Source organism: Bufo gargarizans, chromosome 3, assembly GCF_014858855.1.
Source record: "Bufo gargarizans isolate SCDJY-AF-19 chromosome 3, ASM1485885v1, whole genome shotgun sequence".
Lineage (NCBI taxonomy): Eukaryota > Metazoa > Chordata > Amphibia > Anura > Bufonidae > Bufo > Bufo gargarizans.
Window position 1 is genome coordinate 204352033 of NC_058082.1, and position 24744 is coordinate 204376776.

The window sequence follows — 24744 nt, forward strand, 5'->3', positions numbered from 1 at the left end:
TATGTGTGGTTTTATAATATTTTAGATTTAGATACATTAGATATTCTGCAAATATGGCTGTATTACTTTCATATGAAATTGTCCTTTTGTGTTTTCCCATCATAGTTAAATATTGCGCATGCAATTACAATACGACTACAATAAAAATCCATAAAGTACAAGGATTGTTCTTCTGCCATTGGAGATGTTAAAGAGTAGAATATCTGGTTTGGAGAAGTGATCAGCCTACAGCACCGTCTCTTGTCTTTCTCCATTCTACTGTGGAGGTTACTACAATAAGGCAGGAACTAAGGAAGGATCAGGAAGTTACAGTCTTCGAATGTGACTGTTATACATTTACAGACAAATAATGTCCCTTGAACTGTGCGTTACTTCATTGTCAATCATTGTGTGGCTTGTAGATAAACATTAATGAGAAATGGGATTAGGAAATGAAGGACGTGATCAGGATGTCAGCCTGCCACCTCCACCCACTGGAGATCCTGAGTGAGGACCTTCTCCTGCTTGGACACACAGGTCTGTACGCTCATGTGATAGCGAGGGTTAATGCATCCAATCTAGTCTTCTCTACTGTGTCATTTTAATGGAGCTTTTGTTTGGATTGTAGGCAAAATAGATACAAAATTGAGTTTGTTTCATAAGTTTTTATGTTGTGAAGGAACACTGGTGTATTTCCTATTCACATACTACTGCATTAAAACTGCACCGAATGAACAAAAAGAGAGGTAAGAATACAAGGCGCACTACTGATACCAGAAAACCTGAGTATGAGGCATCCCTGGTTCGGTTTCCTTTAGAAATGTAAATAGTATCAATTATAAAAGACAACAACAATAAAAACCTATTTCCCCTCCTGTAGTAGACTTCATGCCTACTATTTCCTGTTAGGTTTTCATATGAATGGGTCCATCCTCCGTATGTATGAAGCACTGCTCCTCGGCATAAGGCTTCATGCACAAGATCATTCAGACAGGGATATTGTACCCACGTTTAAAGGGGTTGTCCAGACTACAGATATTGATGACCATCATCAATATCAGATCAATGGGGGTCTGACACCTGGCACTCCACCAATCAGCTATTTGAAGGGGCCACCCAGCCACAACACCTGTGCAAGCACTGCATCCTCTTTAATGTTTACCCGCACAGATTAGATAACCGTGTAGAGTGCTGAGACCCCAAACCAATCCCCAGAACTAGGGGAGAGACGCACTCCTCACTGCACAAGATGGGCCCCATAGAAGTCTATGGGTCAGTCCCGATTCCATCCTCTGCAGCGAGGAGAGAGAGCACAATATGCAGGCGCTTGTCTCTCCTCGTTCTAGAGATCAGTGGGGGCCTCAGCACTCGGACCCCCCACCCATCGAAACTTTTCATATGTCTTTATGAGCTATAAAAAGTTTTTTTTATTTTTAATTAAGTTTGTGATTTGAGGCATTAGGCTGAATCCACACAAGTAGTACTGAGCACAGTTTTTTGCCAAAGCCAGGAATGGACTATGAAGAAAAACGCAGTATAAGGGCCCGTTCACACGAACGTGTGAAGCCCATGCTGTGGACCGCAAATTGCAGTCCGCTATGCACGGGCACCTTCTGTGCGACAGGCGCATGGAGATTGCAGAACCATTTATTTGAATGGGTCCATGATCCGTCCTTTCCGCATAAAGAAAGAGCATGTTCTATCTTTTTGAGGTGCGGAGTCACGGAACGGAACCCCAGAAAGCACTCTGTAGTGCTTCTGTTCCGCATCTCCGGATTTGCGGACCCATTGAAATGAATGGGTCCGCATCCGTGATGCGGAAATGACAACGGAACGGTGCCCATGTAGTGCGGATCCGCAAATGTGGTCCGCAATCCGGGAATGGGACACCAACGTTCGTGTGAACGAGCCCTAAAGGAAGGACTAATATTTTTTGTGTGTGCTCATCTGGCTTAGGCTACTTTCACACCTGTGTTCGTTGCGGGTCCATCTTGTATGTGCACAGAGGGGTCCGCATCGATAATGCAAACGCAAGTATCCGTTCAGAACGGATCCATTTGCATTATTCTTTAAAAAAGAAGTCTATGGCCTCTTTCACACGGGCGAGTATTCCTCGCGGATGCGATGCGTGAGGTGAACGCATTGCACCCGCACTGAATCAGGACCCATTCATTTCTATGGGGCTGTTTACATGAGCAGTGATTTTCACGCATCACTTGTGCGTTGCGTGAAAATCGCAGCATGCTCTATTTTGTGCGTTTTTCACGTAACGCAGGCCCCATAGAAATGAATGGGGTTGCGTGAAAATCGCAAGCATCCGCAAGCAAGTGCGGATGCGGTGCGATTTTCACGCATGGTTGATAGGAGACGATCGGGATGGAGACCCGATCATTATTATTTTCCCTTATAACATGGTTATAAGGGAAAATAATAGCATTCTAAATAGAGAATGCATAGTAAAATAGCGCTGAAGGGTTCTAAAATAAATAAATAAGTAATATAACTCGTCTTAATCCACTTGCTCGCGTAGCCTGGCGTAGGACCTTTGGTGACGTCATGCGCGATGACGATGTTTTGCACTCGCGTGGAAAAATTGCGGGTGTTCCCGCAACGCACCCGCACATGTTTCCACAACGGCCGTGTGAAAGAGGCCTAAGTCAAAACGAATCCATCCTGACTTACATTGAAAGTCAATGGGGGACGGATCCGTTTTCAATTGCACCATATTGTGTCAGTGAAAACTGATCCGTCCCCATTGACTAATTGTAAGTCAGGACGGATCCGTTTGGCTCAGTTTCGTCAGACAGACATCAAAACGCTGCAAGCAGCGTTTGGGTGTCCGTCTCCAGAGCGGAATTGAGGCTGAACGGAGGCAAACTGATACATTCTGAGCAGATCCTTATCCATTCAGAATGCATTGGGACTGAACTGATCCGTTATGGGCCGCTTATGAGAGCCCTGAAACGGATCTCACAGGCGGACACCGAAACGCTGGTGTGAAAGTAGCCTTAAGCTACAAAAAAACAAACCGGACATTACAAAACAGCAATAAACTGCATTTGTTAGGCCCCTTTCACATGGCAGTATTTTAAAGCCAATACCAGGAATACGTCCAAGTCTTCCCAATATAGCTTTTTGTGTTTATTCTCCTCTGCTGGTTCATAGATTGTAAGCTCTTGCAAGCAGGGCCCTCACTTGTGGGCCCCTTTCACATGGGCGAGTTTTCCGCGTGGGTGCAATGCTGACATGAACGCATTGCACTCACACTGAATCCGGACCCATTAATTTCAATGGGGCTGTGGACATGAGCGATGTTTTTCACGCATCACTTGTGCGTTGCGTGAAAATCGCAGCAGGTTCTATATTCTGCGTTTTTCACGCAACGCAGGCCCCATAGAAGTGTATGGGGCTGCGTGAAAATCGCATTGCATCCGCAAGCAAGTGCGTATGCTATGCGATATTCACGGATGGTTGCTAAGGAGATGATGTTATTAAATAGGGATGAGGTCCATTCACTTATTCCATTATTACATGGTTATAATAGAAAATAATAGCATTCTTAATACAGAATGCTAAGTAAAATATCCCTTGAAGTAAAAAAAATAAATAAAAAAAATTACTCACCTCATCCACTTGATGGCGCAGCCGTTATCGGCTTCTTTCTTCTTCTTGCAGGACCTGCGCTGACGTCATCGCACTCACCACATGTTGAGCGCAATGACGTCATCGCAGGTTCTTTTGCAGGTCCCCTCAATGGACATTTTACTTAGCATTCGGTATTAAGAGCGCTATTATTTTCTATATAATGGAAAATAATAAAATCTACAGAACACCGATCCCAGACCCGAACTTCTGTGAAGAAGTCCGTTTTCGGGTCTGGGTACCACATTCAGGTTTTTATCACGCGTGTGCAAAACGCATTGAAACACTTTGCACTCACGTGGAAAAAACTGAACAACGCAATCGCAGACAAAACTGACTGAAATTGTGCACGCACTCGCGCGGGTTTCCCGCAATGCACGCGGACCTCTTCCGCGACGCCCGTGTGAAAGGGGCCATAGTGTTTCAGTTGTATATTAGCCTGTTACAATGTGATGGCTTTTGTTTTGTATATGAACCCTCTGAATTTGTAAAGTGCTGCAGATATGGTGCCGCTATAGAAATAAATATTATTATTTGGCAAAATACTAATCAAAGTACGAAAGTGGCCTAAATAAAATATCCCAGAACTGATCTATGAATTGAGAATGGCGCTGATTGTGCCAGTGCTGCAGCATGGGCGCAGTCCGGAACACCATATAGTCTCCAGAAGTCTTTCTTTTCATAGGTTAGTAAAGCACATGAAGTGTGTGCGCCCTGTAATGCATGTCAGTACAGCATAGTCACCAGTAGGGGGTGACCTGGGTTCAGTTATTGCCAATAGAGGTTAGACTTGTAAACAAGGAAACTTCTTTTGGCATTCAGCTCATATTACATGACAAGGGGACATACAAGCCGGTGAGTGTAAGACACCCCTCCTGTGTAGCATAGGAATCCTCAGCTCTAGTCACAAACTAGCCACCTTTTATAATCCCCAAAAGAAGGACACCACACGCCGGACAGTGGGTGACAATACAACACACAGAATGGAAACTGTAATCTATATACCAGTGTCAGAGGACATTACAGGGAGGAGATGACTACAACTCCCAGCATGTCTAGGCTAATATTATGGGATATCAGAGGAAGGGAGGGGGTATAAGAGGAGAGCATAGGCGTCGCTACAGGGGGACAAGAGGGGGGAAATTGCCCCCCCCCCAGGTTATTCCTTGCCAACCCCCCCCCCCCCCCCCTCCACACACACACACACACACACACACACCTACACACCTGATTCCTCTTTAAAACGCTGGCCACCGCCGCTAGTACATCAGCGATCTGTCCAGGGCTTTAACGCGGGGCAAAAGGGGCAGCTGCCCCGGGCCCAGTTGCTGCCTCTTGAGCCCCGCTGGCCACTGGTGATGTGGGGGGTGGCGGCAGGGCACAGGGAGATAGTCATCTGTATCGCCGCCCTCAGGACAGCGATACAGATGGAAGTGCAGGGGAGGGAGAGGCGTCTCCCTTCCCCGTTCCTCTGAAAGGCTGCAGGCACTAGGCCTGCAGCCTATCAGAGGTCGGTGCAGGAGGCGCAATTACGTCATTGCGCTGCCTGAGGCGTACAGCGCAGGACACAGGCCGGAAGAGGCCTGCATCACATCGCTGAGGTAAGTATAAGTGTTTATTTTTTTATTGGGGGGCACTGTGGGGTTATCTATGGGGGCACTTCTTACTGGCACATTATTGGTGGCACTATGGGGGCAACTATAGGGGCATCTACTGAGGCCACGAAGAAGGGGTATTTTATATTGGGGAAGGGGGGAGAGGAACACTATGGGGGCTTCTACTGTGGCCACAAAGAAGGGGTATTTTTATGGGGGGCACTGTATTGGGTATTTTATACTGGGGCACATTATGGTGGGTACTATGGGGAAGGGGAGAGAGGAGTACTATGGGCTTATCTATGGGGGGCACTACGAAGGGGTATATTATACTTTCAAATTATGGGGGATACTGAGGGCATCTACTGGGGCACTATATATGGGGCATTTTATACTGGTACATTATAGGGGACACTAGGAATAAGGGGGAGAGGAGCACTATGGGGGCATTTACTGGGGCACTATATAGTGGTATTTTATACTGGCACATTATGTGGGGCACTATGGGGACATTAGCTCAACTAAGGGAATTAAAAGGGGGTATTTTTTGCACTGGCACATTATAAGGAGAATTATTACTACTGGGGGGCATTATGATGGGCTTATTACTACTGGGGTCTATGGGGAACATGATTACTAGTATGGGCACTATGGGAGCATTATTACTTCTGGGGCACAGTGGGGACATGTTAGGGGCACTGTAGGAGCACTATTACTACCATGTGTGCTCTAGCAGATAATTATTCCTATTGGTGGGACTTTTGGAAGCACTATTACTGTGGGGGCAACTTGGCACAGTATCAGCTTACCACAATTTTTTGGGGGGGGACATTATGTTTACACTATTGGTGTCAGGGGCACTATTTGCTGGGCGCAGTTATTTTAGGGCACTGTGTGCCAATAATTATTGAAGGGCACTATCTCCATGGTACTACTATTATCAGGGGGTTTATCTGTTTCTGTAGTATAGTATTGGAGAGCACAGTGGCACAGTATTGGGGGTGGTAGGATGATTTGCCCAGAAGATGGAAGGATGATGGAAAAGTACTAAACTAAGATTTTGTTTGTCAAACTGCAGAGACGAGAAATGGCTGAGAAATGGTGGTCTGGTCTGAAGGTCTGAAAGGAGAAGATGAGGAAAGAGAACATCTACATCACAGAGACGTTGCTGGATGTAAGAGGTATGGGGCGCTGTGTTACCCTGTATCTAGGGGTGGATGGAGGGGTTAGTAGTACAGTACTATCTACACATTGTAAAGAAAAAAAAAAAGAATCTGCAAAATACTATATATTTGTGTCAGCAGTTGTGCTTTTTTAATTTTTAGAATAATGATACAGCCATTTTATTTGATACTTTTGTGCTGATTCTTTTTTTTCTCTATATACTCTATAGTCACCAGAACCACAACAGCTAAACGTAGTAGTTCTGGTGTCCATAGCATGTCTCTGCAAGCTTTTTAATGTAAACACTGTCTTTTCAGGAAAAAAGGCAGTATTTACATTACTGCCAATGAACACCTCTAGTGGCCACTCATCATTACTAAAGTTTACTACTCTACGAGGTGTGTGGATTATTATTATTTTTTTGTGTGTGTGTTGTGGTGGAGGGGGGCCCAAGTAAATTCTTGCCCAGGGTCCAATTAATATTAAAGACGGCCCTGGATCTGTCATTTTTTCCAAACTGAAAGTACTGCCCATGCTGCCCACCGGCAGTCAGCAGCCAAGTGAATCTTACCCTCAGCTGCTATTGGCTGGGAGAGAGAGGGCAGCACTGCCATTGGCTGCCTGTGTATTTCAGCCTAGCAGGGCCTGCAGAGGCAGAAAAGAATGTGACTTTGGGATTTAACATCAGGAAACATCGTTGCGCGCCCCTCCCCCCGCCACCACGCCTAGAGGAAGAAGGCATGAGGACAGAGTACATCAGAACTGTAAGTATCTTTTCTATCTGCGATGCACCCTGCGTTACATGCACCCCTGACCAGCGCCCCCTGCGTTACAAGCACCCCTGACCAGCGCCCCTTGTGTTACAAGCACCCCTGACCAGCGCACCCTGAGTTACACTTAACCCTGACCAGCGCACCCTGAGTTACATGCACCCCTGACCAGCACACCTTGCGTTACAAGCACCCCATACCAGCGCACTCTGAGTTACACGCACCCCTGACCGCCGCATTCTGCGTTACATGCACCCCTGACTAGCGCACCTTGCGTTACAAGCACCCCTGACCAGCGCACCCTGAGTTACACTTAACCCTGACCAGCACACCTTGCATTACAAGCACCCCATACCAGCGCACTCTGAGTTACACGCACCCCTGACCGCCGCATTCTGCGTTACATGCACCCCTGACCAGCACACCTTGCGTTACAAGCACCCCATACCAGCGCACTCTGAGTTACACGCACCCCTGACCGCCGCATTCTGCGTTACACGCACCCCTGACTAGCGCACCTTGCGTTACAAGCACCCCTGACCAGCGCACCCTGAGTTACACTTAACCCTGACCAGCGCACCCTGAGTTACATGCACCCCTGACTAGCGCACCTTGCGTTACGAGCACCCCTGACCAGCGCACCCTGAGTTGCACGCACCCCTGACCGCCGCATTCTGCGCTACACGCACCCCTGACTAGCGCACCTTGCGTTACAAGCACCCCTGACCGCCGCATTCTGTGTTACAAGCAGAATAAGTAGTATTAGTTGCACCCACCCACAGGGTTATTTCACAAAAGGGCGAATTGTTTGGCGAAGTCAGGAGAAGTGAACAATATAGGACAACAGCTGATTTGAAAAAAATTCTCCCATTCAGCTCACTTCCCTATTCAGTTATGTTGTCCTAGATAGATTGTTTTGTGAATAAGCCTGTGAGCGTCTGATCATTGGTCTTCTTTAGTGACATGTTTAACATATGGGATTATTTACACTTTCTCAGGTCTGAAGCAATACCGTGGACGAAAGGAAAACTCTTGAAAGCTTGTCTTGGGTTAGTACAATCAAAAAGGTTATCTCTGCATACCGCAATACTCTCATATTTTGTAATCTTATTTATATATATTTAAATAGCTTTTTTTTTTTTCAGTAGTATGATTAAGTGGTGAAAATTATTAGTGCCCCCCATATTTGACTGTGTATCTTATGTGCCCCCCCCCCCTATATATTGTTCCTAGAGTCGCCACTTGAGGAGAGAACTACAACTTCCAGCATTTTCAGGTCGTTATTATTGGATATCAGAGGACACTTTAGGGAGTATATATGAGGAGAGGACTAGATCTCCTAGCGTGTCCAGACCATTATTATGAGATGTCAGAGGATATTTCAGGGAGGGTGTATAAGAGGAGAGGACTACAACTCCCGGCATGTCCAAGCCATTTTTATAGGATGTCAGAGGACAGTTCAGAGTGGGAGTATAAGAGGAGAGTAATATAACTCCCAGCATGTCCAGACTGTTAGGCTAGGGCTACACGATGACATGTCACATGACATTTTGTTGCACCAATTCTGTGCAATATATTTTGTTATGCTAGTCTATGGTGTCGCACTGCGACATGCAACATGCTGTGACTGCGACATGACAGTCGCAAAGAAAAATTCATCCAGGATGGATTTTTGTGCGACTGTCTTGTCCTGAGGTTGCAATAACGCCTGTGCAAGCACCATAGCCGCCTGTTCAGGCCATTTTACTCCCTGGAAAAAGACTTGTGCATTTTTACGCATGGTCTTTTTCTAGTCAGGACCGCTGTACTAGAAGCTGCCAGGTCGGCACACATGAAGCCCCTCACAAACTCTCTCACTAGAGATGTCCAGTTCTTGAACGGATCGGTTTTTTGAATCAATTCCTTTCACTGAACCGGAGGAGTCGATTCATCTGACTGATCTGATCCGTGTGAGGTAGCAGAGACTCTAGCAGGTCTTGTGTAACATGATCCTAGAGTGAAGGCTGGGCCTTCCCAACCCACCTTGTCTGCAACCATTTTAATTATATTAATTACCCCTCCCCCAGTCCTGAGTTTTCCCCACCCCCTGGATGCTTGTTTTTTTTAACTCCTGAGCTTCGGTTCACTTGCTTGTCAGCCGACTCAGCAAGTGAATCGAAGATTTCATTCATGAATCTGTTCTTTTCAATGAACTGATTCAAATGAACCGATTATTTTAAAAGATTTGAACTTCCCATCACTGTCTCTCACCAGGAGCAGCTCCAGACTAGATTGTGGTTACAGCTCTATATGTAATATGTATATAGTAGTGTCAGGTGGGCGCTGTGTATGGCAGAGTCAAGGGGGTGCAGTGTATGGCAAAGTCAGGGGGGCGCAGTGTATGGCAGAGTCAGGGGGGCGCAGTGTATGGCAGAGTCAGGGGGGCGCAGTGTATGGCAGATTCAGGGGGGGCGCAGTGTATGGCAGAGTCAGGGGGGGCGCAGTGTAGGGCAGAGTCAGGGGGGGCGCAGTGTATGGCAGAGTCAGGGGGGGCGCAGTGTATGGCAGAGTCAGGGGGGGCGCAGTGTATGGCAGAGTCAGGGGGGGCGCAGTGTATGGCAGAGTCAGGGGGGGCGCAGTGTATGGCAGAGTCAGGGGGGGCGCAGTGTATGGCAGAGTCAGGGGGGGGCGCAGTGTATGGCAGAGTCGGGGGGGGCGCAGTGTATGGCAGAGTCGGGGGGGGCGCAGTGTATGGCAGAGTCGGGGGGGGCGCAGTGTATGGCAGAGTCGGGGGGGGCGCAGTGTATGGCAGAGTCGGGGGGGGCGCAGTGTATGGCAGAGTCAGGGGGGGCGCAGTGTATGGCAGAGTCAGGGGGGGCGCAGTGTATGGCAGTGTCAGGTGGGCGCTGTGTATGGGAGCCTCAGGGGGCGCTGTGTATGGCAGAGTCAAGGGGGTGCAGTGTATGGCAGAGTCAGGGGGGGGCACAGTGTATGGCAGAGTCAGGTGGGCGCAGTGTATGGCAGAGTCAGGGGGGGCGCAGTGTATGGCAGAGTCAGGTGGGCACAGTGTATGGCAGAGTCAGGGGGGGCGCAGTGTATGGCAGAGTCAGGGGGGGCGCAGTGTATGGCAGAGTCAGGGGGGGGCGCAGTGTATGGCAGAGTCAGGGGGGGGCGCAGTGTATGGCAGAGTCAGGGGGGGCGCAGTGTATGGCAGAGTCAGGGGGGGCGCAGTGTATGGCAGAGTCAGGGGGGGCACAGTGTATGGCAGAGTCAGGGGGGGCGCAGTGTATGGCAGAGTCAGGGGGGGAGCAGTGTATGGCAGTGTCAGGTGGGCGCTGTGTATGGGAGCCTCAGGGGGCGCTGTGTATTCGTACTACCCCTTGGTTAAAAATACTCCTCAAAATTCTTAAGAGGAGTTATTTTACTCTTCTGGAAAAAATGTAGTGCGACCTCTGGTGGTGTCGCATTCACAGTGTGACACCATAGACTAGAATAACAAAATATGTCAAGTGACAAAATGTAATAAGGGAAAATAATAAAATCTACGCAACACCTAACCCAAACCCGAACTTCTGTGAAGAAGTCTGGGTTCGGGTCTGGGTACCAAACATGCAATTTTTTATCACGCGCGTGCAAAACGTATTAAAATGCTTTGCACTTGCGGGGAAAAATCAAGCATTTTTCCTGCAACGCACCCGCATCTTTTCCCGCATGTCACTCGCAACGTCCGTGTGAACCCAGCCTAAAACTTTCTCAGGCTCACCACTTCTCCACTGCTGAACTCAGCCACCTCCTGCACTGATCACATGACAGTGACATCATCAGTTTTTTTAATCACCTCTCCTCTCTACTACCAAGCTCCAGCCCCTCCTGCACTGATCACATGACAGTGACATCATCACAGGTCCTTACACCACTTCTCTCCACTGCTGACCTCCAGCCCCTCCAGCCCCTCCAGCATTGATCACATGCACCTGTTTTGGAGACTTTTTAGACCTGTTAGACAGTTTCTGTGAGTGAGTGAATTTAGTGGATGAGGGTATTTGTGTGGTGGTTTTTTTTTCTGCCTATTTATGTAAGTGCGCCTTTTTTTAAGTATGAATTTGTCAAAAAAAAAGAGTCACTTGATTCCAGGAATGGCGTAGTTTTGTTTGTCAGCTTTGTGTGGGGCCATACAACAATTTTATTTAGAAACGTTGCATCTTCTTTGGTTTTGTAGCACAAATTGTTTGCTTTGCAATATGTTTCCAGCAACAAATGAATGGGGCTCAGCTGGTCTAGGCCACCTGATCTATGGTCGTGACGTCTCTGGCCTAGGGTAAGCAGTGAGAAGGCAGCGGTGTTCTGCCAAATCTCTATAGCTTGCCGAAAGTCTATAGCAGAAGTGACATGGTGCGCTGCGCAAGCGCACAAGCGTACTTCAGCGAAGCATTCCTGCAGCCTCCACTGCAGTAGTTCGCACACCACGCGTGCGCACACTTAAGGGTATAGATTTCTTAAAGTGACAGTCACCTGCAGTAAAATACAGCTACATTAATCTACATTAATTTGTACCCTCGCGGGCTCGCTTCGCTCTCCACGCATCGGGCTCGGCATTGATAGTAAAGAAGGAAATGGATGGTAAAGAAAGAGATGGATAGTCTCTTTCTTTACCATCCATTTCCTTCTTTACTATCAATGGCGGCATAGAGTTAGTTTTACTAAATGCCGAGCGCAGCGAGGCCGAGCCCGATGCGTGGCGAGTGAAGCGAGCCCGCGAGGGTACAAATTAATGTAGATTAATGTAGCTGTATTTTACTGCAGGTGACTGTCACTTTAAGACAATGATTCTGATGATTTGTGGAAGTGCGCCTGTGCGCTTGTGCAGCGCACCACGTCACTTCCGCTATAGACTTTCAGCAAGCTATAGACTTTCGGCAGAACAGCGGCACTCGCAGTAGCGCTGGGCCTTCTCAAGTCGATCAGATGCTGATAATGTATCTAGTGGATAGGTCATCAGTGACAAATGATTGGATACCCCTTTTAAATAAAACCATGGAAAAAAGTTATGTTACATTAATTGGCATTGGGAATAGCATGTTTCAGATGTGAGCAATCTGAACCTTTGCCATGGGTAAAAAAAAGTGTAGTTATGTCTATGAGACAATAGTAGCCCATCTTAGCTGTATGGGCAAGAATAGGTAAAATATTTTAGGGTACTTTCACACTAGCGTTATTCTTTTCCAGTATTAAGTTCTGTCCTAGGGGCTCAATACAGGAAAAGAAATGATCAGTTCTATCCTAATGCATTCTGAATGGAGAGCATTCCGTTCAGTATGCATCAGGATGCATCGGTTCAGTCCCTCTTACGTATTTTGTCCGGAGAAAATAGCGCAGCATGCTGCAGTTTTCTCTCCGCCCAAAAATCCTGAACACTTGCCGAAATGCCGGATCCGGCATTAATTTCCATTGAAATGTATTAATGCCGTATGCGGTATTAAGTGTTCTGGAAAACCGGATCCGGTTTCCCGATCTGCGCATGCGCAGACCTTTAAAAATGAGAAAAATAAAATAAAATAAATGGATCCGTTTTTCCAGAAAAGACGGATTCGGTATTGCAATGCATTTGTCAGAAGGATCTGCATCGGGATCCGTCTCACAAATGCATCCGTTTGCGTCCGAAATGCCTGCAACGGAACTGCCTGCCGGAAACCTCTGCAGCAGGTGTGAAAGTACCCTTAGCCACTGAATGTTTTGATTCAAAGACAGCAAGGAAATATAAGAAAGTTCCATAGTGATTTATTACCCAAGACTAGACCCTGCGTTATATAGTTCTAAATATTTTGTAATCGCTCTTTTGACGTCTCTATTTCATGCAGCACGTGGTCTTCCTACCATTGTAGCAGCAGTTCTTGTAGAGCAGTGTTCCACCTAAGTTGACCTTTGCTGTTGGCACAGTGTACAGCATGAGTCATTTATACCTGCAGATATGTAGCATGCGGCTGCACCGCGTCAAATGACCTGTTATGTGCTATAGTCCTTTTTACAGAAGAATGGCAAAGACGCTGCTGCTAGTGGACGTGGACTGTGGTGTGGATGATGCTCAAGCTGTGATGATGGCTCTGGCAGCACCAGAGGTTGAAGTCCTAGGAATAACATGCTGCTTCGGGAACACCACTGTTGACCGCGTCTGTAAGAATGTCCTGAGGGTCCTTCAAGTGTGTAACAGAATGGAGGTAATAATAGACTTGGGTGTTTGCTGGACTTTTATTTTCCATTAGACTCATCAGCAAAAAAAGTGCAGCCTATCCATCAGTTACTACAGGTTATAACGGGCTTCTGCATCTGTGTCCTCATGAGGCTAGGTCTACACGACGACATTTGTTGCGCGACAGATAGGGCGCAACATTTGTCGCGCAAAACAATTTTTATAATGGCAGTCTATGGTGTCGCACTGCGACATGCGACATGCTGCGACTGCGACGCGACAGTCGCAGAAAAATCCACCTCGAATGGATTTTCTGCGACGTTCGCGTCGCAGTCGCAGCATGTCGCATGTTGCAGTGCGACACCATAGACTGCCATTATAAAAATTGTCGCGCGACATTAGTGCAACAAAATGTCATGCGACAAATTTCGTCGTGTAGACCTAGCCTTAGAGTAATTCCCGTTCCTGCACTCTGGCAGTCTTATCACTGGGACACCCGGTCCAATGGCAACCAATCAAAATACTCCTTTAATAGTTTTATTTGTGCTAAGGTCCAAGGTCTCCATGATGATGGGGAACTGCTCCTGCAGGGATACAGGCGCAGAAGTTCATCTCACAGGAGGTGTAGAACTGCAAACACCGATAACCCGCTGAAGAAATACCCTTATTAAAAAAAAAAACGTGTATGCACTTTTTGCCAGCATTTTCAAACACGTTAAAAAAATAAAACATGAATTTGAAGTATTTTTCATAGCCCTTTTACAAGTGTTTTTGGTAATTTTATGTTGTTACATTTTTCTACATGAATTTTTTTTGGTGTTCTTTAAGGCCTGTACGAAAAACATCTGAAAATATGCTATACCTAAAAAAAACATGACTGATCTGAAAATGTTGCTGTTTGCAGTGCATTTCAAATAGACTTTATTGTTTCCTAGCCGCACGAAAATGCTAAAAAAATCTGAAAAACATGTCATTTTTCTGAAACATGCTGTGTGCGCCACCAGGTTACATGGGCTTTATCATTGTCTAATAGTTTTCAATGCGTATTTGAAACTAAGATTTTTCTTCACAAAGAACAGAACAGAACATTTTGCCTTAGGCTACTTTCACATTAGCGTTTTTTGCGGATCCGTCATGGATCAGCAAAAACGCTTCTGTTACAATAATACAACCGCATGCATCCGTCATGAACGGATCCGGTTGGATTATGTCTTCTATAGCCATGACGGATCCGTTTTGTATTGTGTTAGAGAAAACGGATCCGTCCCCATTGACTTACATTGTGTGCCGGGATCAGACTGGCTCTGCTTAGCCAGGCGGTCAGCAAAACACTGCAGGAATAGTGACTGATCGGAGGCAAACTGATGCGTTCTGAGCGGATCCTTTTCCATTCAGAATGCATTAGGGCAAAACTGATCCGTTTTGAGAGCACTGAACGGATCGAACGAAGCCAAAACGCCAGTAGCCTTATTGTGTTTATTGCCCAGAGATCGTGCAGCAGGTACAGGGAAGTGGATTACAGAAATGGTGGGAAGCAGAGATGTTTGTAGAGTTTTGGAAGAATATTCATGTATTATCTGTTTGCTGAATATTCAGATCCCAGTGTTTCGTGGTGCATCTAATTCACTTTTGGCAGAAGTTAATCCCCAGTTTACCCATTTTGGAGGCGATGGGTTGGGAGATGCAGATGATCCAAACAGCCCGGGACTGGAACACTTACAGAAGGAAGATGCTGTGCATGCCCTCGTAAGGATCGTTACTCAGTATGAGGGGCAAGTAAGTAAGATGATACAAGACTATAATGTAAAGTGTGCCTGTTTTAGTCACAATAGTACGGTTCACCATAAGAGGGGTTGTTACTAAGGGCAAGTTCACACGTAGTGCAGTTAACCCTGTATCTGAAAGGCCATGATGCAGTTTTCATGAAGTTGTGGTTTTTACAGGTGAAACACATTCATTTGACATTTCATCTGTAAAAAAAATGAAAAACTCTTGGTAAGTATGAATCTTCGGGTCAGAGAGGCAGGCTGCAGGGAGCATGTCCTTTCTGCTGCTGCTCTCCTTATCAGTGCTTATAGAGCATGTCCTTTCTGCTGCTGCTCTCCTTATCAGTGCTAAGGGGGCATGTCCTTTCTGCTGCTGCTCTCCTTATCAGTGCTCAGGGGCATGTCCTTTCTGCTGCGGCTCTTCTTATCAGTGCTCAGGGGGCATGTCCTTTCTGCTGCTGCTCTCCTTATCAGTGCTCAGGGGGCATGTCCTTTCTGCTGCTGCTCTCCTTATCAGTGCTTAGGGGGCATGTCCTTTCTGCTGCTGCTCTCCTTATCAGTGCTCAGGGGGCATGTCCTTTCTGCTGCTGCTCTCCTTATCAGTGCTCAGGGGGCATGTCCTTTCTGCTGCTGCTCTCCTTATCAGTGCTTATGGAGCATGTCCTTTCTGCTGCTGCTCTCCTTATCAGTGCTCAGGGTGCATGTCCTTTCTGCTGCTGCTCTCCTTATCAGTGCTCAGGGTGCATGTCCTTTCTGCTGCTGCTCTCCTTATCAGTGCTCAGGGTGCATGTCCTTTCTGCTGCTGCTCTCCTTATCAGTGCTCAGGGGGCATGTCCTTTCTGCTGCTGCTCTCCTTATCAGCGCTCAGGGTGCATGTCCTTTCTGCTGCTGCTCTCCTTATCAGTGCTCAGGGGGCATGTCCTTTCTGCTGCTGCTCTCCTTATCAGTGCTCAGGGGGCATGTCCTTTCTGCTGCTTCTCTCCTTATCAGTGCTTATGGAGCATGTCCTTTCTGCTGCTGCTCTACTTATCAGTGCTCAGGGGCATGTCCTTTCTGCTGCTGCTCTCCTTATCAGTGCTCAGGGTGCATGTCCTTTCTGCTGCTGCTCTCCTTATCAGTGCTCAGGGTGCATGTCCTTTCTGCTGCTGCTCTCCTTATCAGTGCTCAGGGGGCATGTCCTTTCTGCTGCTGCTCTCCTTATCAGCGCTCAGGGTGCATGTCCTTTCTGCTGCTGCTCTCCTTATCAGTGCTCAGGGGGCATGTCCTTTCTGCTGCTGCTCTCCTTATCAGTGCTCGGGGGCATGTCCTTTCTGTTACTGCTCTCCTTATAAGTGCTCAGGGGGCATGTCCTTTCTGCTGCTGCTCTCTCCCTGTAACTACCACAGCTTCAATATTGCTGGTGGCAATTGAAGATTTAAATAGAGCACGTTCGACCAGCTCAGTGAGACGGACAAAAAAAATAAGGAAAACAACAGGCAGCAGGTGGCGCTATACAGATACATTTTATTGAATAGCTTGCTGGCTATATTAAATGTCTGATTACATGCAATTACATACGTGTTCAGATCCAGGTGCGGGTTTGAAAAATGTTGAATATGTTTCGTGATACAACCCCATTAGAGGGAAGTTTATCTTGTTTTATGAGTCCATCTGATGTATTATATGTAACTTGGGTTCCAAATATCTCAGGCATTTATTTAAAACTTGAAATAAGATAAGAGATGAGCTGATTTAGAATATGTTGGAAAACCAATTAGTGAAATATTCAGGTTACACAAACATGTTCATCTCATTGTCTCAATGAAGGTTCATCAGGTCAATCAATAATAGCCAATCTTCTTCTGCTCCGACAATAAATTACACTGTGTATGGCTGGATGGACACACTCAATGCTCTGTGGTTGACACATCATGTGAATGTAATTCTTAATATTTTCTTTCCCCCATACCAAATCAAGATAAACCTGGTGGCCTTGGGACCCTTGACTAATCTGGCCCTGGCAGTCAAGATTGATCCAAGTCTTCCCAAAAAGCTGAATAAACTGTGTATAATGGGAGGAAACATGGAAGGTAATGGACTCATTGACTTATAAATTATCGTTAGTCATTATTATATATTCAGTCATGTGCTGCAAACTTAAGACAAATGTTATGCAAAATCTGTCATATTTGACAAAAGGAATAGATAGCACTGCATTGTGACTCCCATTATAACTGGAAGTGATGATGCAAATGTCAATGGAAGTAGGATCACTAAAAACGCAGGTTCCCTATACTAATTCTGATTGTTTCTCTGTATTTTCTCTACCCCTCACCATGGAGGTTCTGCAGTAGCTTCTCTATCTACATTAAAGGGGTTTTCTGGGAGATTAATATTCATGGTCTATCCCCAGAATTGGTCATCAGTATCTGATGGGTGGGGGTCCGACACTTGGCACCCCTGCCATATATCAGTAACATGTAATCATGAATGGCACTGCTTTACACCAGGGCAAAAATACCCATGAAACAGGAGTGGTGCGTAGTGGATATAGGCCTACTCGGACCTGCGGTGGTGCTCTATCCCCCTAATAGTCCACATATAGTCCCAAAATAAGCACAAGAGGTGGCACTCACCGATATTGTCCAAAAATGTCTATATTCCTCATATTCAGTAAATGGCAGAAAGGGTACAGGACGCCACACAGAAGCAGGAAGTGGCAAAAAATATGGACTGCTTCACAAATTTGTGTCATCCTTGCAAATTCGTGGACTGTTCCATATTTTTTGCCGTTTACCGCACCTGTGTGGTGTCCTGTAACCTTCCGCCATTTACTACATGTGAGGAATAAAGACATTTTTGGACAATATCAGTGAGTGCCATCTCTTGTGCTTATTTTGGGACCCCTGCCATACATGATTGGTAAGGTTCCAACTCCGACACACTCACTGATCAGTTTGAAGATGTCACAGCTCTTCGGTGAGTGCTGCGGCCTCCTCACAGCTTAGCAAGCACATCACTGTGCATTGTATAGCACCTGTGCTTGATATTGCAGCCCAGGCCCATTCACTTGAATAGGACTGAGCTGAGCCTAGGCCATGTGGCCAATGACAGTGACGTCGCTGGCCTTGAAAGAGGATGCAGTTCTCACTGGAGAGCTGTGACCTCTTCTAACAGCTGATCAGCAGGGGTGTCGGGAGTCAGAACCCCACCAATCAGATACTGAATGATGACCTACTTTGGTTAAACTATTTGAAAACCTCTTTAATGCTACCTATGATCTCCCCCCTCCACATGTAGACTGAGCATTCTAAATGGCCTGCACAGTGGTGTACAACACCCTCCTCCTCCCTGCTGCTCTCTATCCTGCTGGGAGAAGGAAGGATGATGAAAAGCGATTACCTCAGCCCTGAAGCAGCAGTACAATCGGCTATGTACACAAGTTTCACTTAAACTACAGCAGAAAAGTTACTTAATGGGGTTCTGCAGTTTTTTTTAACTGATGATCTATCCTCTGGATAGATCATCAGCATCTGATCAGCGGGGGTCCGACACCCGGGACCCCTGCTGATCAGCTGTTTGTATCACTGCTGCCTTCTCGCTGTTTACCGCAGGCCCAGTAACATCATGACTAGTATCACTGGCCTGGGCGGGGCTAAGCTACATTAAAGTAAACTGAGCTTAGCCCCGCCCAGGCCAGTGATACTAGTCGTGACGTCTTTGGGCCTGCGGTAAACAGCGAGAAGGCCGCGGCGCTACTGCCAGCGCCTCTGCCTTCTCAAACAGCTGATCCCGGGTGTCGCTGTTTGATCAGATGCTGATGATCTATCCAGAGGATAGATCATCAGTTTAAAAAAACGGCAGAGCCCCTTTAATCTTGCATTTAGAAAGCAAATGAAGAATAAAAAAAAAATCAGTGTAAAGGTATCCATAGCCTTTAAACAATAGCTCATTTTCTGATGATACATTTCTTTTAGAGGGATGAGAGTGTGTAATTAGTTAATCTGGTTGTGTATAGGTTATATATTTGTTTTTGTAACATTTTATATGAAATTGCTAAATTTTATTGTGTTTCAGGCAGAGGGAACAGAACAGCTTGTGCAGAATTTAACTTTTACTTGGATCCGGAGGCTGCCTATATTGTGACAAATGAGTTTACCTGTCCTACGTTTATTGCTGCTCTGGAGTTCACCCAGGAGAACTGCCTTACTACGGTATTCATTTTTTAGCAGATTTTGTTCAGTGATAACAGCCCTTGCATCATCGCCCCTTCCCCCCCCCCCCTTACTGGCGAAAATACAACTTGGGGCAGTAAAATATGGTGTAAGATCAAAGCGGCAAATGTTGTCTTTTCATCAGTTATCTATATTTGCAGGTCATAAACTGTCACAAGCGGGTCAGGCTGTATTCCCTTATAGTACACTACACTTTTTATTTTTTACACTGTCCTTATTGTAACAAAATATGTAAACTGTTTAAATAGTGACGGTTACCTAGGTGTCAAATCTATCTAGAAGGGTGGGTTCACATTACGTTTTATGCCTCCGTTTGACGTATATGTTACAAAAACGCAGCAGACCACGTTCTTGTATCCTGCAGAGTCCAGTAAAAAAAAAAAGTATACTTTTTATTATTATTTTTTTTTTAACAATGGAACTCTATGGTGAACAGAAGCCACGGTATGGTATCAGTCTGAGGCATCCGTTTAACATCTACGGTTTATGTACACATTAGGCTGCTTTCACACTAGCGTTCGGGTTTCCGTTCGTGAGCTCCGTTTGAAGGAGCTCACGAGCGGACCCGAACGCAGCCGTCCAGCCCTGATGCAGTCTGAATGGAGGCGGATCCGCTCAGACTGCATCAGTCTGGCGGCGTTCAGCCTCCGCTCCGCTCGCCTCCGCACGGACAGGCGGACAGCTGAACGCTGCTTGCAGCGTTCGGGTGTCCGCCTGGCCGTGCGGAGGCGTGCGGATCCGTCCAGACTTACAATGTAAGTCAATGGGGACGGATCCGTTTGAAGATGCCACAATGTGGCTCAATCTTCAAGCGGATCCGTCCCCCATTGACTTTACATTGAAAGTCTGGACGGATCCGTCCCAGGCTATTTTCACACTTAGCTTTTTTTTGCTAATATAATGCAGACGGATCCGTTCTGAACGGAGCCTCCGTCTGCATTATTATGGGCGGATCCGTTCAGAACGGATCCGCCCGAACGCTAGTGTGAAAGTAGCCTTAAATGGATGGGATAAACGTGATGTGAACCCACCCTTGTCTATGTTTTCTTTTGGACTATATTTCATAAGTATAAGGATGGGTGGTGACAAAATGGGAGCCTGTTTTGACTACTGAAAAAGTTGTGGAGGTTTCTTGTAATTACTACAGAATGGAGGGGGTCACTGGACACAACTCTTAGGTTACATTTACATGACATCGTAATGATGGCAAAACCACGTTGGTAGGTAGACTTTTAACTGCAATTGGTGGCAGAGACATAGTTAAACCTCCTAGCCAGGTGAAAGTTTATGTCATGGTCCTCACGCTGTATTAAAAATGCCCAGGCAAAGTGGTTTGTCGGAAACTCCTCCCCAGCAACCAGGACCAAGTATATATACACTGTTACTGCCTGTGTAAGGCCCCCTTTCACAGGAACGAGTTTTCCACGTGGGTGCAATGCGTGACGCAAATGCATTGCACCCGCACCACTGAATCCTGACCCATTCATTTCAATAGGTCCGTGCACATGAGCAGCGGTTTTCACGCATCACTTTTGCGTTGTGTGAAAATCGCAGCATGTTCTATATTCTGCGATTTTCACGCAACGCTGGCCCCATAGACGCAAATAGGGCTACGTGAAAATCACATCCGCAAGAAAGTGCGGATGCGATTTTCACAGATGGTTGCTAAGAGATGTTGTTTGTAAACATTCAGGTATTTTTTTATCACGCGCATGCAAAACGCAGTAAATCGCATTGCACCCGCACAATAAAAACTGAGCAACTGATCGCAAACAACTGAATGGCTTTGTTTGTGAAATCACGCAGTTTTTACTGAACGCATCCGGACACGCTAGTCTGCAAGGGGCCTCAATGTGCCACTAAAGGTACAGCTGAGTGGTTATTACTGCTGTAATTCCCAAGATGACCTCTGCCATGACTACTGAGGGGAAACGTTCAAGTGGCATGTAAGGCTAGGATCGCGTATTCTATTTTGCAGCCTAAATGTGGATAGACCATTGCTGGAGTGGATAGAAAAAGTCTACACACCCCTGTTAAAATGTCAGTTTGCTGTGATGTAAAACCATATTATTTTATTTTTATATTTTCAATTGAGTTGTACAGTTTATAGGTCACATTAAAGGTGGAAAAAGTTCTGAAATGATTTATCTTTGTCTCATTTTTTAAATCACAGAAACCTGACATTTTAACAGGGGTGTGTAGACTTTTTATATCATCTGCAGCTGGCCAATTTTTTTCCATGCCTGGCATAAGGTAGGTGAGGCAGAGCCCCCAGTCATCTTACAAGTTACTTAGAATAGCTGTATACATCACACTTTAAATATTAAAATGAAGGCAGCTATGCTGGACCACTGCATTAGAAAGTTGGTCATCATGATCTTCAAGATAAACATCTTGTGATGTTACTAGGGATGAGCGAATTTCAGATTTAGAAATTTGTTTTCGGTTCGTGTTGTGGTAGTTATTGAATTGTGTTATGGATTCCGTTACCACAGACCATAACGCAATTCCATGACAGAATGCCTTTAGAGGCATTCCGTTATTCATTTCATCATAATGGAAGTCTATGGCCTGCATAACGGATCCGTCCGGACTACTGCATAACGGAAACCGGACGGATCCGTTATGCAGGCCATAGACTTCTATTATGATGGAATGAATAACTGAATGCCTTTACTTATTTTGCTTCTCTACATCACTATATAAAGGACTCTAATGTCTTATGTGCTGTGCATCCAAATTAACTTTTTTTTTTTTTTTTTCCAGGAATATTTTAGAGACTGGGTAAACCAGGACACAGAGAAAGCCAGATTTATGAAGAAGATCACAGCAAAGTGGCCTCAGAAACAATATTTTGTCTCTTATGACTCATACGCTATGGCTGCAGCAATTGAGGAGAATATCATCACAGAATATGTGAAATGTGCCGTGAGCGTGGAGCTTCATGGGAGGTATGCCAGGGGGATGCTGGTCTTGGACACAGAGGACAAGTGGAAGAAGGAGCATAAAGTTTTCCTGATGAAGAAATGTAATCTAGATCGATTTAAAGAACGACTATGGAATTCTCTTCTATAATACATAACAGAGGGACTATAAAAAAAAGTAATAAATGTTTCACCAAATTAATTGTTATTTTTTTTTTTTTTTTTATAAACTCCCGCACATTGGTGATAAAATGGTAGTACCATATACAAAGTCAAGTACCTTTGTAAGTACACTATACGGCCAATGTGGACACCCCTTCTGATTATTGAATTCAGGTGTTCTAGCCACACCTTTTAGCAAACAACTGCATACAATCAAGATACATCCATGCAATCTCCATAGACACTGGTAGTATGATTGTACGAAGCTCAGTGACTTCAGAATAATAATAAATGCCATATTTGAAGTAGAACATCTAGGCTGTTTAGCCTTTGTTCACATTATAAGTTTGCATCCCGTTAGTTTTTTCTTTAAAAGATGTGAAAAAGGTACTATTTAAAACAGGAAGCCTATCCTGTGGCTATTAACTTCTGTTGTACATATTACAAGATCCATCTGGACAATGTTCCAGCTAAGCCTTTGTATCTGGTGAGCAGGGTAGCTCAGGACCTGGGCACTTTTTCTTCTAAACTGAGTGATATAAAACAGCACCAAATGATTTGCCATAATTAACTAGGTTAGGTACCGGGTTTAGGGCTCATGCACACGACCGTAGTTTTGGTCCATATCCATTTTTTTGCTGATTGGATGCAGACCATTTATTTTAATGGGGCCGTGTCTGCCTGCATCTGTATGTCCATGCTGCACCCCCCCATAAAAATAAATGTCATATTCTTGTCTTGTTTTGCAGACAAGAATAGTCAGCTCTAGCAGATGGCAGTGCGTACAGATCCTCAAAATGCACAACGGACTGGAAAAACAGCTACAGAGTAAATGTCAATATCCTTAATTGTCTAGGGCAGACTGTGCTCAGTGTCCTCCTTTCTCACTGGCTGCACCCTATATTCCCCTGTTACATAGACTGACTGCCTCCCTCTCACAGACTCCTCTACATGGTCCCCTCTCCACACAGGCTGCCCCCTCTCTGACCATCCAGCGACCTTCCTGGCTTCTTAGGTCACTAGCAGGAAGTTCATGGTTGGTTTATGAAGGTTATTGTCTAGGACAGGCATGCTCAACCTGCAGCCCTCCAACTGTTGCAAAACTACAACTCCCAGCATGCCCAAAAAGCCTACAGCTATCAGCCTACAGCAGGGCATTGTGGGAATTGTAGTTTTACAACAGCTGGAGGGCCGCAGGTTGAGCATGCCTGGTCTTTGACAACGATGCCTTAAAGGGAATCTATCAGATGTTTTGACCATCCTAAACTGTTGACAGCACTAGGTATGTGCTTGGAGAAAGGCCTTGGTAAAAGACATCACCAAGAACCCAATGATCACTGAGGCTGAGCTACGAAGATTCTGTATGCAGAAGGGAGAAACTTCCAGAAGGTCAACCCTCACTGCAGCATTCCACCAATTTGGGCTTCATGGCAAACCAGCCAGAAAGACCGTAATTAGACTTACCGGTAATTCTGTTTCCTTGAGTCCACCATGACTGCTTACTATGAGATTGACCCTTGACCTCTGTAGGGGCAGGAACACACAGAGTTTAAAAGGCCACCACCCACACTCACCCTCAGTGCTTTCCAAATGACCAAGTGGGTGTAGCCTTAACCTAGGCAATATATGAATATATACATTTTTATATATATATATATTTTTTTTTTTTTTTGGAGTATTAATTTATACTCAACCCCTCCTTAAATCCCAGGGGGGGGGGAATCTGGGCCGTCATGGTGGACTCAAGGAAACAGAATTACCGGTAAGTCTAATTACGGTCTTTCCATTTCATCCACCATGACGGCTAACTATGAGAACTACCAGATTATTAGACAGGGTGGGTAACCACTTGTAGAACCTTCTGACCGAAGGTTAAATCCGCAGAAGCTGACACATTAATTCGGTAATGTTTGATAAAAGTACTTATATTCGACCAGGTGGCTGCTTTACAAATCTTGTCTAGGGAGACACCTCCTCTTTCTGCCCATGAAGACGCCATAGCTCTTGTAGAGTGAGCTTTTATATTCGTGGGGCTATCTAGACCCGACTTCTGATAGCAGCAAATAGTAGTAGATCTGATCCATCTGCCGATCGTGGCTTTAGATGCCTTCTTTTCCCTGTTTGGACCTGCATACTGGATGAAAAGGTTATCATCTTTCCTAAATTCCTTTGTTGACTCTAGGTATTGTATGATAGTATCTCGAACGTCCAGGAGTTGGAACTGATCTTGTGATGAGCAGTCCTTGGGAAAGGATGGAAGGATGATGTCTTGGTCTCTGTGAAATTCCGACACCACTTTTGGGAGAAAACCTGGATCTAAACGTAGAACTATTCTGTCCGGGAAGATAGTGAGGTATGGTTC

General features: G+C 45.7%; 1 protein-coding gene across 4 annotated transcripts; it reads left to right on the top strand.

Moving 5' to 3' along the window:
* Positions 1-451: 451 nt before the first annotated feature.
* Positions 452-22422, top strand: LOC122933112 (probable uridine nucleosidase 1). Of its 4 annotated transcripts, none has more exons than XM_044287895.1 (7): positions 452-516; positions 8149-8199; positions 13146-13344; positions 14913-15092; positions 17040-17151; positions 19139-19275; positions 22063-22422. In XM_044287895.1, exons 3-7 carry the CDS (start codon positions 13162-13164, stop codon positions 22369-22371), a joined length of 921 nt encoding a protein of 306 aa, XP_044143830.1. In that variant the 5' UTR covers positions 452-516; positions 8149-8199; positions 13146-13161; the 3' UTR covers positions 22372-22422. The 4 variants fall into 4 exon arrangements, with proteins under 4 accessions (XP_044143830.1, XP_044143829.1, XP_044143832.1 ...); XM_044287894.1 differs by lacking the exon at positions 452-516 and adding an exon at positions 4168-4476; XM_044287897.1 differs by lacking the exon at positions 452-516 and adding an exon at positions 6784-7144 and having other exon boundaries at positions 13158-13344.
* Positions 22423-24744: the final 2322 nt, after the last annotated feature.

What these genes read in the sequence shown, in the direction of transcription:
- LOC122933112 (XM_044287894.1), top strand. Translation starts at nt 4,454, where the DNA reads ATGACAAGGGGACATACAAGCCG. An exon ending in CTCTTGAAAGCTTGTCTTGG is followed by an intron (nt 8,200 to 13,145) that starts GTTAGTACAATC and finishes TATGTGCTATAG; the next exon opens with TCCTTTTTACAGAAGAATGG. An exon ending in AATGGGAGGAAACATGGAAG is followed by an intron (nt 17,152 to 19,138) that starts GTAATGGACTCA and finishes ATTGTGTTTCAG; the next exon opens with GCAGAGGGAACAGAACAGCT.